This window comes from Astatotilapia calliptera, chromosome 17, assembly GCF_964374335.1.
Source record: "Astatotilapia calliptera chromosome 17, fAstCal68.1, whole genome shotgun sequence".
In the NCBI taxonomy this organism is placed as follows: Eukaryota; Metazoa; Chordata; class Actinopteri; order Cichliformes; family Cichlidae; genus Astatotilapia; species Astatotilapia calliptera.
In genome coordinates, this window is record NC_137438.1 from 13,416,283 (window position 1) to 13,429,185 (window position 12,903).

At 39.2% G+C, this 12,903-nt stretch overlaps 1 protein-coding gene and 1 long non-coding RNA gene across 4 annotated transcripts; one reads left to right on the top strand and one right to left on the bottom strand.

The window, feature by feature from the left end:
* Positions 1-294: 294 nt before the first annotated feature.
* Positions 295-1,538, bottom strand: LOC145421401 (uncharacterized). The gene is made up of 2 exons (XR_013902749.1): positions 1,400-1,538; positions 295-1,260 (listed from the first exon to the last, which is right to left on the bottom strand). It is a non-coding gene; the product is annotated as an uncharacterized LOC145421401 (long non-coding RNA).
* Positions 1,489-8,502, top strand: sirt5 (sirtuin 5). 3 transcript variants are annotated; one of them, XM_026147246.2, is made up of 9 exons: positions 1,489-1,630; positions 3,020-3,123; positions 3,211-3,344; positions 3,470-3,695; positions 3,787-3,874; positions 6,569-6,622; positions 6,729-6,852; positions 7,160-7,275; positions 7,358-8,502. In XM_026147246.2, exons 2-9 carry the CDS (start codon positions 3,033-3,035, stop codon positions 7,428-7,430), a joined length of 906 nt encoding a protein of 301 aa, XP_026003031.1. In that variant the 5' UTR covers positions 1,489-1,630; positions 3,020-3,032; the 3' UTR covers positions 7,431-8,502. The 3 variants fall into 3 exon arrangements, with proteins under 3 accessions (XP_026003031.1, XP_026003032.1, XP_026003033.1); XM_026147247.2 differs by lacking the exon at positions 1,489-1,630 and adding an exon at positions 1,742-1,882; XM_026147248.2 differs by lacking the exon at positions 1,489-1,630 and adding an exon at positions 2,359-2,484.
* Positions 8,503-12,903: the final 4,401 nt, after the last annotated feature.

The following is a 12,903-nucleotide window of genomic DNA, read 5'->3' on the forward strand; positions in this document are numbered from 1 at the left end:
TACCGATTTTGCAATAGTAATCCCTTACTTTACTCGTTGCTTGAAAAAAGTAATCAGATTACAGTAACGCGTTACTGCCCATCTCTGGTTATGAATGATATTAATTGACTGCTATAACACTGCAGTTCCATCCATCCATCCATAATCACACAGGATTCATAATGTTAACTATTATTGTATATCACTGCTTTGGTATTCTGCTTAATATTCTTATAATTCTACTAATTCATTGGTGACCTCTAGTGGAGATGACTGTAAACAGATTCACTGAGTTCACAATCACTATACCAACAATAAGGTGTTTAAATGTAGTTCTTTTAAAGCACAAACTGAGTACAACTTAGTCCACTCTTTTTTAGGGCCATACTGATGTGTGGATAACAGTTGACAGGGCCTACAGTATGTGGTACTTATACATGCTACACAGTTTTTGAGGGACACACTCACCAGCCACTTTGTTAGATTCACCTGTTCAGTTGCTTGTTAATGCAAATATCTCTTTAGCCAATCACATGGCACTAACTAAATGCATTTAGACATATAGACAGGGTCAAGATGACTTGTTACAGTTCAGAATAGGGAAGAAATGTGATTGAATTGACTTTGAACACAGCATGATTGTTGGCACCAGGCAGGTCTGTTTGTTTCAGAAACTGCAGGTCTGCTGGGATTTTCCTGCATAAACATCTCTAGTGTTTACACAAAACAGTTTAAAAGAGAAAAAAAAACATCCAGAGAGCAGCAGTTCTCTAGGTTCAAATTCCTTCTTGATGCCAGAGGTCTGAACAGAATCAAATGTTTGATCATGTGGAGATTATAAACTGAAGTACAGCACCAGAGGTTACATTTTCTACCCACAGTAAAACATCTCTTGAAGCCAAATACAAACAAACAAACAAAAATATTTGTTCAAATTGGTACACATTACACTTTTGTGTTTAGATTTCATCACATCTCATTGTAAGTGCATGAATGCATTAATATGGAGTTAGCCAGTAACATGTATAACAGTTTTCCCTTTTCTTGGAAGGCTTTCTACAGGATTTTGGAATGTGTCTGTGGGAATTTTTGCCCATTTATCCAGAAAAACATTTGTGAGATGAAACTCTGAGGCTGGTTCCCAGGGGCCGTTCCAGGTCATCCCAAAGGTGTTTGATGGTGTTGAAGCTGAGATTCTGTGCGGGCCAGTCAACTTCCACCACATTAAACCCATCCTTTATGCACCTTGCTTTGTGCACTGGGGCACAGTCAGCTTTATCTCTGCAAAATAGGAAGCATGGAATTATACAAAATGTCTTGGTTAGACAAGAGATTTCCCTCACTGCAAATAAGGGGCCGGAGACTACTCTAGAAATAATCATATAACTTTATTAAATGATTAGGCAGTGTAGCTGAATACCTTTGTCCAGTGTGTGAACACCCGTTCAATGCAAAAACAAGTGTAGTACAAATGCTCCCTCTGCTGGACAAGTGGATTAAATGGGTTGCTGTTAACCTCGCTGAGTTCCCTGACAGGTTCATGTCCTCACAGCGAAGCCAATCCAGTGCAGTTGCTGAGCCGAAGTAGAGGAAAAGACGCCTTCCCACTTCCTTAAAGCCCCAGCTAATTGTCCAAGCTCCGGTCTGCCAGGTAGTTAGTGTTGCGAAACCGTGTGTCTGACAGACAAACCCAGTTCATCGATGAACACAGACAAAGACGTGCTATGCTGGCCTCACAAGCTAATGTTATGCTAGCTGTTGTTTCCTTGGTTACCAGCGCTAGCTTCTATGTCGTTAGCTTAGCCACCTAGCATACATGGTCAGCTATCAGTCTGTGCTCGAGTACACACCTTGATCGGTTAGTTAGGATAAACAATACCGTATCATTTGTTTCGCAACCTAAGTAAGTAGTATTGTGAATAATGAGCAGTGTTAAGGCAGCAGGAGGTGCATGTTTGTGTTGTGATAAATATGACCTTTGACTTAAGCAAAGCTACAATGACCTTTCAGCTAACAAAAGTGACAGCAGTGAAAAATGGTTCAGATACAACTAATGCTCAACCAATAAAAACGAGACAGTATAACACCACAGACGACAAACTTTTTAGTTTGCATGGGCAGTATAAACATATTCATAATGCATGTGTATTTTATACAGTTTCCAGTGACTAAAAACAAGTAAATTTCTTAGTTTATTATTATAGGTAAAATAACATTAAATACATGGTTTCTTCTAAATATGTGGATTTTCGGATATCATTTCTTAGCGCTCATATTCTATGTCAATGTCACACTTTTTTTTTAGTAGCACAGATAATTCTACCTTAAAATGCAGTGATAGTGTCCATAAAGGAAAATGTTCCTGTTAACGTAACATCATTTATATTTGGCCATAATTACTTCCATGGTAACAGCACGTCTGCACCAAAAATACTGCGCATGTTTCTTGAAGTGACATCACTAAGAGTAAATAGTGTGGTATGAGGAAAAAGTACACAGATGGTGGTGAGTTTACACTTTGCCTTACAGCATTTTTCTTTTTTGTTAAATATTCCTTCTGTAATCTACTCTGTTTAGCGTGATGGTCAAATAACACAGGGAAAATGTTTTTTAATTATACGGTTACTGTGGTGTGGTAGATCGAGTGATTACAGTGAACAGAACAAATGTGTTCATAGCTAAGAGTATGGGTATGAGCTTTGTAAGACTTGACACATGTATGCTATGAAATACAAATTTCTGTGTTTGTCTTTGATGATAAATAGTACAATTTTAATCAAGACAGTCAATAGTTTCTATGGACTGACCCAGATAAAGCATCACTTTAACAGTACCTTTGTTTCAAAGGCATTTCAGGATTGATCAATAAATCCATTAGACTGGAGCACAAAATAACGTCTGCTGCGCGAGACAAAACTTTCATATGTTTGTTTTAACAAACTCAATTTGTTAAACTTTGGCTTACTAGTTGAAGGAGTATCAGATATAAAGCCATAGAGTCAGCTATAAATAGTGACAGGGTCTTGTCTTTCTTCCCCAGTTGCAATAACCTAATGATTGTGCGCCAGTTTACCTGCAGAGCTGTTTTATTTGCTCACTTGAGAAAACCTGGGGGCAGACAAGCCATGGCTAGACCAAGCTCAGGTAAAATTGATTATTTACAGTCTCTGCCACAAATCTGTTAGCAACAACTGTCGTAGCATTTCACTGCCTCGCTGTGTTTATGTGCAGATCTGGCAGCATTCAGGGAGATTTTCTCCAAAGCCAAGAATATCGCCATCATCACTGGAGCAGGGGTGAGTGCGGAGAGCGGAGTTCCTACTTTCAGAGGAGCGGGAGGCTACTGGAGAAAATGGGAAGCACAGGTATACACCTACAGCTGTTGGTCCAGTACAACCAGCTCTCGTGCTTTGTTTTGAGTTTTTAAAAATATTTCAGAGAGAATCATAGGTCATGATAAAAATCTAATTGCACAATTCAAAACTGTTAGGAACTGGCCTCGCCTGAGGCCTTTGCCAGAAATCCCTCACGTGTTTGGGAGTTCTACCACTACCGGCGTGAGGTCATGCTCACAAAAGATCCCAATCCCGCTCACCTGGCCATCGCTGAGTGTGAGGAGCGTCTGAGCAAACAAGGGCGCAAGGTCACCGTCATCACGCAGAACATCGACGAGCTCCACCACCGAGCTGGATCCAAAAACATCCTGGAGATCCACGGTGAGCAAAGATGTCTGATGCGGGCAAACAAACGTTTCTGTATGATAATTGTTGGTTCATATTTTGTTTTTGTTTTTTTGTTGAAATACAGGAAGTCTGTTTAAAACACGTTGCATGACCTGTGGCCATGAAGCAGCCAACTACAAGAGCCCCATTTGCGCTGCCCTCGAGGGCAAAGGGTAAGAGCGTCATCCGGTGCGGTTTGGTATATTGGACTGTGTTTTCCCAACAGTGTGAAAATGTGTTATAAGAGATATCGATCGCAGTCATTTGCGCCCCAAATGCCAGAGAAAGCGGGCTGTTTCAGTCAGTCAAATGTCAGTGAGCTAAATAACGCCTGATGACACGGTGAAAAAGGAAAATATGTGACACAAATCAAATGTCACTTTAGAAGCCGCCGTGCCACTTACCTGACATTTAAAATGGACGATGTTGATAGCTGACAAATATTCCTGTGGTGAATTCAGTCTCAGCTGCAGAGTGGATGAAGTCACGCGCTGAAATTCAGAATGAATAGCAGAACCGATCATGTCATGTTGAAACGTATCTGTACTGACTGTGCTGTTAGCGATTCAGATTAATTTAATTTTCTTTCCTATTGCTACTGCTCAAGGTGTGGAGACATACTGGTGTGCTTTATCACAGCACTGCAAATGGTCAATGAAAAAAAACAACAACTAAAGAACTGAAAATATCATTTTGAGTTTAGATGTTTTTCTAGTCAAAAGTATGAAAATTGTTTTAAAAAATATTGTCAGAAATTCTTGAGCCATCCTTATTTCTTCACATTTTGTTTCCAAGGAGCCAGACTTTCTTGTAACTTTATAAACTGCTCTTGAGAAATACTTCTCTGGGCTTTCTGGAGGTCTTTCTGTCATTGTCAGTCCAGTTCATGTACTTGACCAATTTCAGAGGAATGTTTTGTTTGTTCAGCCACTTAACACTGACCTTTTAATCATTCGAGCATAAAAAAATGGCTAACTCAATGGATGAACCTGTGTCGTGTCTACACATAAACAAGTTTAATTTGTATCTTTGGGCAATTTGTTGCTAGCAGCCTGCTGCAAAAACACATAATTTGTCCACTTTTCCGTAGTCGATTCTAAAGGAAATGCGAGCACAGTTTGACAAGGATAAAAGTTGTATTTTTACAGCAAAAAAATAAAAATCCCAAAAAGCTAATATCTGAAAACTTGAATCTAAATCAAATAAACAACAAATCCCACTAAGATTAAGAGGCTGTGGAATGCTTTCGTGCTCACAGAAACGCTCATAACAAGCAACCAGCTTTAAGCCAACATATTAGAACCACTCATCCAACGACATCAACGACACAGCCCTGCAATCACTTGGGTCACATGCATCCTAAAAAATAGACAAAGAATGGTCAAACAGATTCACATGGAAGAAGGCACAAGTGTGTGAGGTTGTTGAGTTTTACCAGGATTTCAATTACATATCAGTAAAAGCGTACTTTATGGTCCTGCGATTGTCTGTCTCTCTGCTTATACATCTCTATTCGGACAAGGGGGAAGAGCAGTTTATGCTCGCCTCAAAAAGGTTCGCATGCAGCTCTCCAAGATCCTGATTCTTAGTCGTTGTAAGCAGCCAACTCAGAGGCAACTCCTCCAGAAAGGAAAAGTGACCTGTTCCATGATTAAAATCAATGATCTGATTAGAAGTAGGGGTGTAACAGATCACAGAACTCCTGCTTCTAATCAGATCATGGATTTTAATCATGGAGCAGGTCACTTTTTCTTATCATCAAAATATAACTTTGCTTTTGATAAAAAAAAAAAAAAGAATTTAAGATAAGATAACTCTTTATCACCATTGCACAGTCATACCTTGTACAATAGTACAACGAAATTGGAAACTGTCCCACGTTGGCACTGGGCACAACTAAACACAACACCAAACAAATTTAAAGTGGATTTTCTATTCGGACACTCCATGGCCACAGTCTCAGTGGTGCAATCACTGTAGGTCTTTGAGTCTTTACTGCAGTACATCTGTGAGGGCAGTGCTATACCTGAAAGTCAGTGTACCTGAGGCTCAGGTTCAGTTCGATTTTATTTATATAATGCCAAATGGGGGTGTGGCTGTAGCTCAGGAGGTAGAGTAGACCATCTACTGATTGAAAGGTTGGTCGTTCAATGATGTCAAATATCCTTGGGCAAGATACTAACCCCAAATTGCTCTCCGATGCATCCATCAGAGTGTGAATGTGTGTGAACGTTATCTAGTAAGCACTAAAAGCATAGGAGAAAGTGCCTATGTGAATGGGTGTAAATGGATAATTGTGGGATATCTAGAAGAGTAGAATCAGTATATAAGAATCAGTCCATTTACCATTTAAATAACAACAACAGACACCAAACGTACAATAACCATTGTCTCACTTGGCAACAGTGGGAAGGAAATAACTCCCTTTTAACTGGAAGAAACTTCTGGCAGAACCAGACTGAGTGAGGAGCAGGAATCTGCCCTGACTAGTTGGGGTGATGGGAGGAAGACAGGATAAAGACAGGTCGCCAAAGACAAATTATGAGTCACACAAAGCTACTTTAGCAATATTCAGTAAGAATGTGAAGTGAAAACTGAGCATAGACTCTTCATTTCTTTATCTGTGCCTAAAAATTTTTTTTCTTTGAATTAAGGTTATAGCCCCAATTTTCCAATTTTCTCCAAAGTCTGTTGAGAGTTTTTTTTTTTTTTTCAACTTGCTGGAATTAGTTTTTTCAAGTGAATGGGTAACAGTTACACCTGTAGCCCTGTGTCTGACCATGTCTGAGAAATATTAGGTGCATTTAGAAGTGGTTCACTTGGTAGTGGCAACTAACATCTCAAAGGCAACCTAACTGTCTCCTCAGAGCTCCGGACCCGGACACACGAGATGCCGAGATCCCAGTCCAGAATTTGCCCAGGTAAAACACACTTACACTCTCTCTTTTAACACACAATTCTTTTCAAATAAATTTATTTGTTTTGACAAAGTGCGTGTGTGTGTCTGTGTGTGGGTGTGTATTTCAGGTGTGAGCAGACAGGCTGTCACGGTCTCCTTAGACCAGCTGTGGTTTGGTTTGGAGAGACTCTGGATGCTGACATCCTCACCCGTGCAGAGAAAGTGTTGGACAGCTGTGACCTCTGCCTCGTGGTATGTGTGTTTGTTTGTGTGTGTGTGTGTGTGTGTGGGGGGGGGGTCACAGGACAGGTAGAGAATTTATAGAGGTGCTATAGGACCAGAGATTTCACACTGCATCTTTCCAGGTACAGCAGAGCTTCACAACCTACCTCAACAACACAAAAAGCTGCTTTGTTTTTGGCGATGTTGGCAGGATATTCAAATTTTAAAAGTTACATTTATTACAGCATGTAATTGCAGCCTGCTTAATTGACAGCACTCCAGTTTGTAGTAATCAGCAGAACCTTTCTCTCTGTTTTGTGGGTATCTCGCTTTGCAGGTCGGTACTTCGTCTGTCGTGTATCCTGCAGCCATGTTTGCTCCTCAGGTGGCAGTCAGAGGCGTCCCAGTGGCCGAGTTCAACATGGAAAACACTCCTGCCACCATGCGCTTCAAGCACGTGTCATTTACTTTTGCACAATGACACACTCTTTAATTTCATTGCACTCTGTAGATAATTCTTTTTTTTTCTCACCAGGTTCCACTTCCACGGCCCCTGTGGGACCACCTTACCCCCCGCACTGGCGCGCCATGAGACTGAACAAGAATGAAAAAAAAACACGACTCCTGGAATGTTGGCTTCACAGAGACCGGGTTGTCTTAAACCAGAAAGGTTTACTGGTAGTGCCAAGAAAATTGGTTTCTGTGTGACGAGCAACAGGCGTGAAGGATGTGAAGACGAGGCCAACAAATTATCTGTCACACAGATAACACGTTTAAGAATTTGACTATATTATCAATATGTGCACACAGCTGTAAGAGTTTGCTGATTGAGTGGCTTCTGGTTTCTAATCATTAGGCTGTGATGAGAGTAACTGATTTAATTGTCATCAGGTTGCAGCAGATATTGTAGTAATGCCAAATCACCCCTATTTGATGTCAGCAATGATTTGTGAGTTTGTTTGTTGTTGGGGGTTTTTTGGGTAAAAATGAGTTGCTGAAAAAGAAAATGAAGACAGTGGAAAGCAATGATAAATGATTAAATACCATAACCAACGTCATCACTCATTGGGCAACGAAAGGCTTTTGATTGCCTGACAATAGGGGGCAGTGTTTAGCTACCTCAGCTAAAGCCTGGTGGTTGGTCTCCAACGTGGAAAAAAAACGACTCCTAAAGGATTTTTGAGCTTTGCCTGGGATATGTGGGGCTTGCGTATGTTGATGCTGTGTGAATTTAGAGACTGTGAGGAATGGTGTGCATAATACCTTCCAGCGGCTACGAGTGTGCTCCTGTTAAAGCCGGGACAAAGGGGACTGTGTGTTACCTCAAGCAGTCGTGGGGACACACAATGCACATGCGAGTGCTCATGAATGATTTGTCGCATGTATGTTAATATTTTCACACTATCAGAACAGCTTGTGGAAATTTGAATGATTCAAATATTGAAGTGTCTCACCAAAGCTTCCTGTGTGGATCTAACATACTGCACGAGTTTCAAGTAATGCAGCAGTATGAGTCGGGAAAGATCAGAGAGTTTATACCACCGCGGTGTAATGGGTGATGTTCTGCTTTCTGAAAACATCTCAAAGATGAGATTGTGCCTGACACTTGGCTGCTTGGCCACAGCTAGCACAACCTCTCTCCATTATCATCACTGAAGCATAAATACACAGTGTACACTAGTGGAGTCCAGTTTGAATTTCTGTGTGTTATTACTGTGTCACACCTGATCTTTGCAAGATCTGAATATCATCAGCAAGCATTTGAAAGAAGTGAAATTATAAACATCAAGAACTTATTGATGTACATATTTATGTTCTATTATCAAAAATATCAACAAAAATAATATAATATGTACTCATTACAGCGATTTGGAATATATATATATATATATATATATATATATATATATATATATATATGTGTGTTACAGGCAAAATAAGTCAAAAATAACAGCAGCAATAACTGAATTATAAATTTGTCACAAGTTCCCAAAAATGCTACACTGACTCCATAGAATACGCCCCACTCTAATGTGGATCATGAAAAATGTAGACCACACACACACAAACAGTCAAACTGGAAATGAACATCAACATCCAGTTTGTATGAAAATGTACAGTTCTGTGTAAAAGTCCTGTGCTATCTGCCATGTCTTTATATTTTGCTAGGAAAATGAAAAATGGGTGCAGCAAATTATTGAAATGTGCACAAAAATAAAGTGTATACGCTTGTTCATTTTTAACAACCTTTGAAGGTTAAACACAGTGTGAGCTCTCTTAGACAAGGTAATGATAAATGGAACTATATGGTGCTTTTCTACTCTGGTTGAGCAGAATAGAAAAGCCTTCTTCACACAAGCATTTGTTTCTCGTGTAAATAAAATGCAAAAATGTGGAGGGAAGGGACAGTGTGATTGACATGTGGATAAAATGTCTTTCTCCTCACCTCAAGCCTCATCTCCTGAACTGAAGTCAAAGCTTTCACACAAAAATGTGCATAAACAAGATGATTTATTGCTGATGTTTTTGCAGGTACTTACCGTCATTATATTAGACATGCGACCATACCATCTCTCTCTGACAATGAGCCAGATAAACAACAACTGGTTATAAGCTAAGCTCCGGCTTATGTGTCTTAAAAATCCCACTTTCTTTCTGATAAACGGTTTAGTTTCTTTGTCACACCATATGAGATTTTATTCACTAAATGCGTGACTCCAACAATGTTAGATCCCATTCAAAGAACGTTTCCCTAATGCCCGCTAACAGTAGCAAAAGCAGCAGTGCTTATCAACAGTAAAGCTCAGCATATTCTCAACAACAACATTCTCAGAAATCCTGGAGTACTATTGGTCAAAATACTTATACTGTTATAGTACCATAAGTGCTTCCATGCACTGAACGCCTCAGGAGTAGAAATAACAAAAAACATTTTGCACTAAATACACTGGTCTCTCACTAGTTTTTTTCTAACTCAGACTGCTGAAGCTTCAAGTTAGTTTCTCACGTTTTCACGTCTCCTGTTACTTACTAACTTACTAACTAAAATGCAAGCATGTCTTTTCAGATTTCAGAGGTAGCTTTTGTGCAATCGACACATAACCAGTAATAACCAGAGATTATCAGTTGTGGTTCTTAATTACCATTACAATGGTGGATTTTGACAATAAATTCATGAGCATCTGCATGAGCAACCATATACAATATCCGGCCATACTTGTTTTCCCTGTTGTAAGTTGAACATGCACAGAATTTTAAAATCCCCGAGTGTCTTGATGGAAGAGTATGCAAAACCAGTTTCAGAATTCAGATTGGCACCTACAATTTGCTGCTAAAACTGCTAATGAATTAAACACCACCATAATCTTCTGCCACTTCAAGACTGACCAGGTATGTACAACAAATAATTCCCCAAAAATCAAAGTTCCCATACTTGGAACATGGTGCCAGTGAAATAATTTCATACAGCTATTTCAATGTCCAAGTTCAGCTCTTGAAAATATGACAGCGATCTAAGTACTTAAATTTAATTTGATATCTTGCAACACCGTCATATGCTATTAATAAACATTGCATGGGTAATTTGCATTCTGTGAAGGCCCCCTTAATACTGAACACTGTATGCAGCCTTTTCAGGGAAGTGTTGCGTAAGACAGTGCACATCCACATTCTACAACTGCACAAGTTTGTAGTAAGAGTTGGGTGCTAAACTAGTCTCCTTGCAAACAAGTCATTGCTGTCAGTGAAAACATTTCCTGCATAGTGAAATATAAAATAAAACAAAAGAATTGCAAAGCTTTTGAACAACTAAACTGTGATCAAGCAAGCATGGAGCAAATTTTGCTTCCAAAAGTATAGCAGTTGTTTTTATTTTCACTTTCAGAGCTATGAAAAGAAGAGGCGACATTGCATTCGTGATATCTGGTTTCAAGAGCCAAAATTACAGACGCTTGAAAACAGTGCAAAACAAATGGATAACTTGATGGTGGCTTCATCAAACGTTAACTACAGTCTATATATTTTACACATCTGACAATTCTTTGGAATTGGGTTATATTCAGTACACTCATTTCTATGCTACTCCCATTTAATTTAAGTGGCACATAATCTGTGCAAACAAATAAAAAATCTGCAAAAGGCCATAGAACTGAACTGAACTCGTGACAGTTCTCGATATTGAGAATAGAAATGTGGTTTATACCAAGATTACAGAGCATGTCTGTTGTTCACAATCTGATAGAAGCAGAATAAGAGTACAGAAAGACAAAATATAAAATAAGGACTATCAACATAGAATATGGAACTTTTTCAAGCAAGCACTGAGGACTCAAAATCCCAGTATTAAAAATGACAATTCAAGAATTACTTTAACTCAGGGGGAATCATGGCTAGACAATGAGCCTGGACTCATACTGTAGGTAAACAGGAGACCTTTCATGTGCTATAAGTTAAAAGTCACTTATCCCACGTGGTGATATCAACCTTTAAAGTTTTTACAAAAAGCATGTTTTCAGGTTTTCTCCAGTGAGTTTTTTGGAAAGTAGATCAAATCTAATGTACTAATGCTTTTTATGTGTTCACATTTTAGACAACAAATGCATGGATTTTGCTATTAAAACCTAAATGTCTAAGAAATTTTGATTTTGGCTTTAGACTGTGACACCTGGCGTAGGTGTAAAACTGTTTTGGTCGCAGTTTTTCTTTCTTTTTTTCTTTTTTCTTTTTTTTACAGAACTGAAATGTGTTTTTCAGCCCTGAAAAATTTCTGTGACTGTCTCGCTTGAACATTTAGTTAGTTCAAAATTGCTGGAAAAAGTAAGGCAGTTTGAAAAAGTGCCAAATATCAACTCACCCCATATATTAGAAGAACTGTAACTCAGACAGTTCATAGTAGGGAGGTAAAAATTTACATGACTTAATTATGAATATTAAAGTTATTTTTCCCAAACCCAGGTGATTCTGGGAGCATCAAGTGGAAATTTCTCTCAGATTTGACTGGTTTTGCTAGCTATCATTTACATTGGATTCCTATTAGGAAGAGTAGTCAAGGCTGTATTAACATGAGTATGAAGTCCTATAAACAGTAACACTTCTGAAACTGAACAATCTGTATTGGCACTACTGTTATTATTTTAGGACAGGCTATAAAAATATAAACCTTTTCTCGTTCAACAATCTCAGGATTTCAGGTGCCAGAAAAGTCTGGAACCTCCTGCTGTTTATGTGCCTGACATTTCCCTTTCCTGCCCACAAAGAATCCAACATCCTAGACTGCTATTATGTCAGCATAAACACAAACTGTGCATGATCCAATCCCTGCTCTGTCAGCAGGCGTTATTAATATTTGGCTAATCTGATTTTCATATTAGCTCCAAGAAATCTCATCTCACCAATTCATTCCATCTTCCTCTGCTTTTACTCGGGTACCTTTCGCGGTGCTGTTTTCTCTCCCCCCTCTCATTGTACATCTGCCATGTGTGTGGTGTTTGAGACGCCATGCCTCCCTCCCTCCCTCTACAGCTACGCCTCCATCACCTGCTCATTAGAGAGAGGATGATGGTCCGACGGTCCCCCATGACTCTGCTCCAAAAATAACAGAGCCAATTTCCCGGCTGTTAGGCGGCGATTTCACACCAATCTCAGTTGTACTGCCCAGCGAGGCCTGTCAAGGAGAAAGAGAGGCAATGAAAGCTGACGAAAAAAGGTGGAATAGAAGAGGATGGGAAAGAATATAGGTCAGACCTACAGTATCTGAAAATACAAGCTCTATATCGTATAAACATACTGCCCTCATCAGTCAAAAGATGTTTTCACAAACTTAGATACATTTTTTGGAACAAAATGTAGTTTTTATACATTTTGTACAATATGTGTTCATTTTATTTTTCACTTTTGACTGAGCCGAGCGAACAGCTCTCTCCTTCCGCCAGTCCCTATGTCACAATTGAAGTCCTTCAGTATTAATTTAGCACAGTTTACAGTGTCATCGTGGTTGTAATTCTAATATACATTGCTAAAAAAACATCAAAGGAACACTTTTTAATCAGAGTATAGCATTCATATTGATCTGGTCAGTTAAGT

Excerpts from the sequence above, each read along its gene's own strand:
- sirt5 (XM_026147246.2), top strand. The coding sequence starts at position 3,033 with ATGATTGTGCGCCAGTTTACCTGCAGAGCTGTTTTATTTGCTCACTTG. Across the intron at positions 3,696-3,786 it reads AAACATCCTGGAGATCCACG|GAAGTCTGTTTAAAACACGT; the intron begins GTGAGCAAAGAT and ends GTTGAAATACAG. Across the intron at positions 3,875-6,568 it reads GCTGCCCTCGAGGGCAAAGG|AGCTCCGGACCCGGACACAC; the intron begins GTAAGAGCGTCA and ends CTGTCTCCTCAG.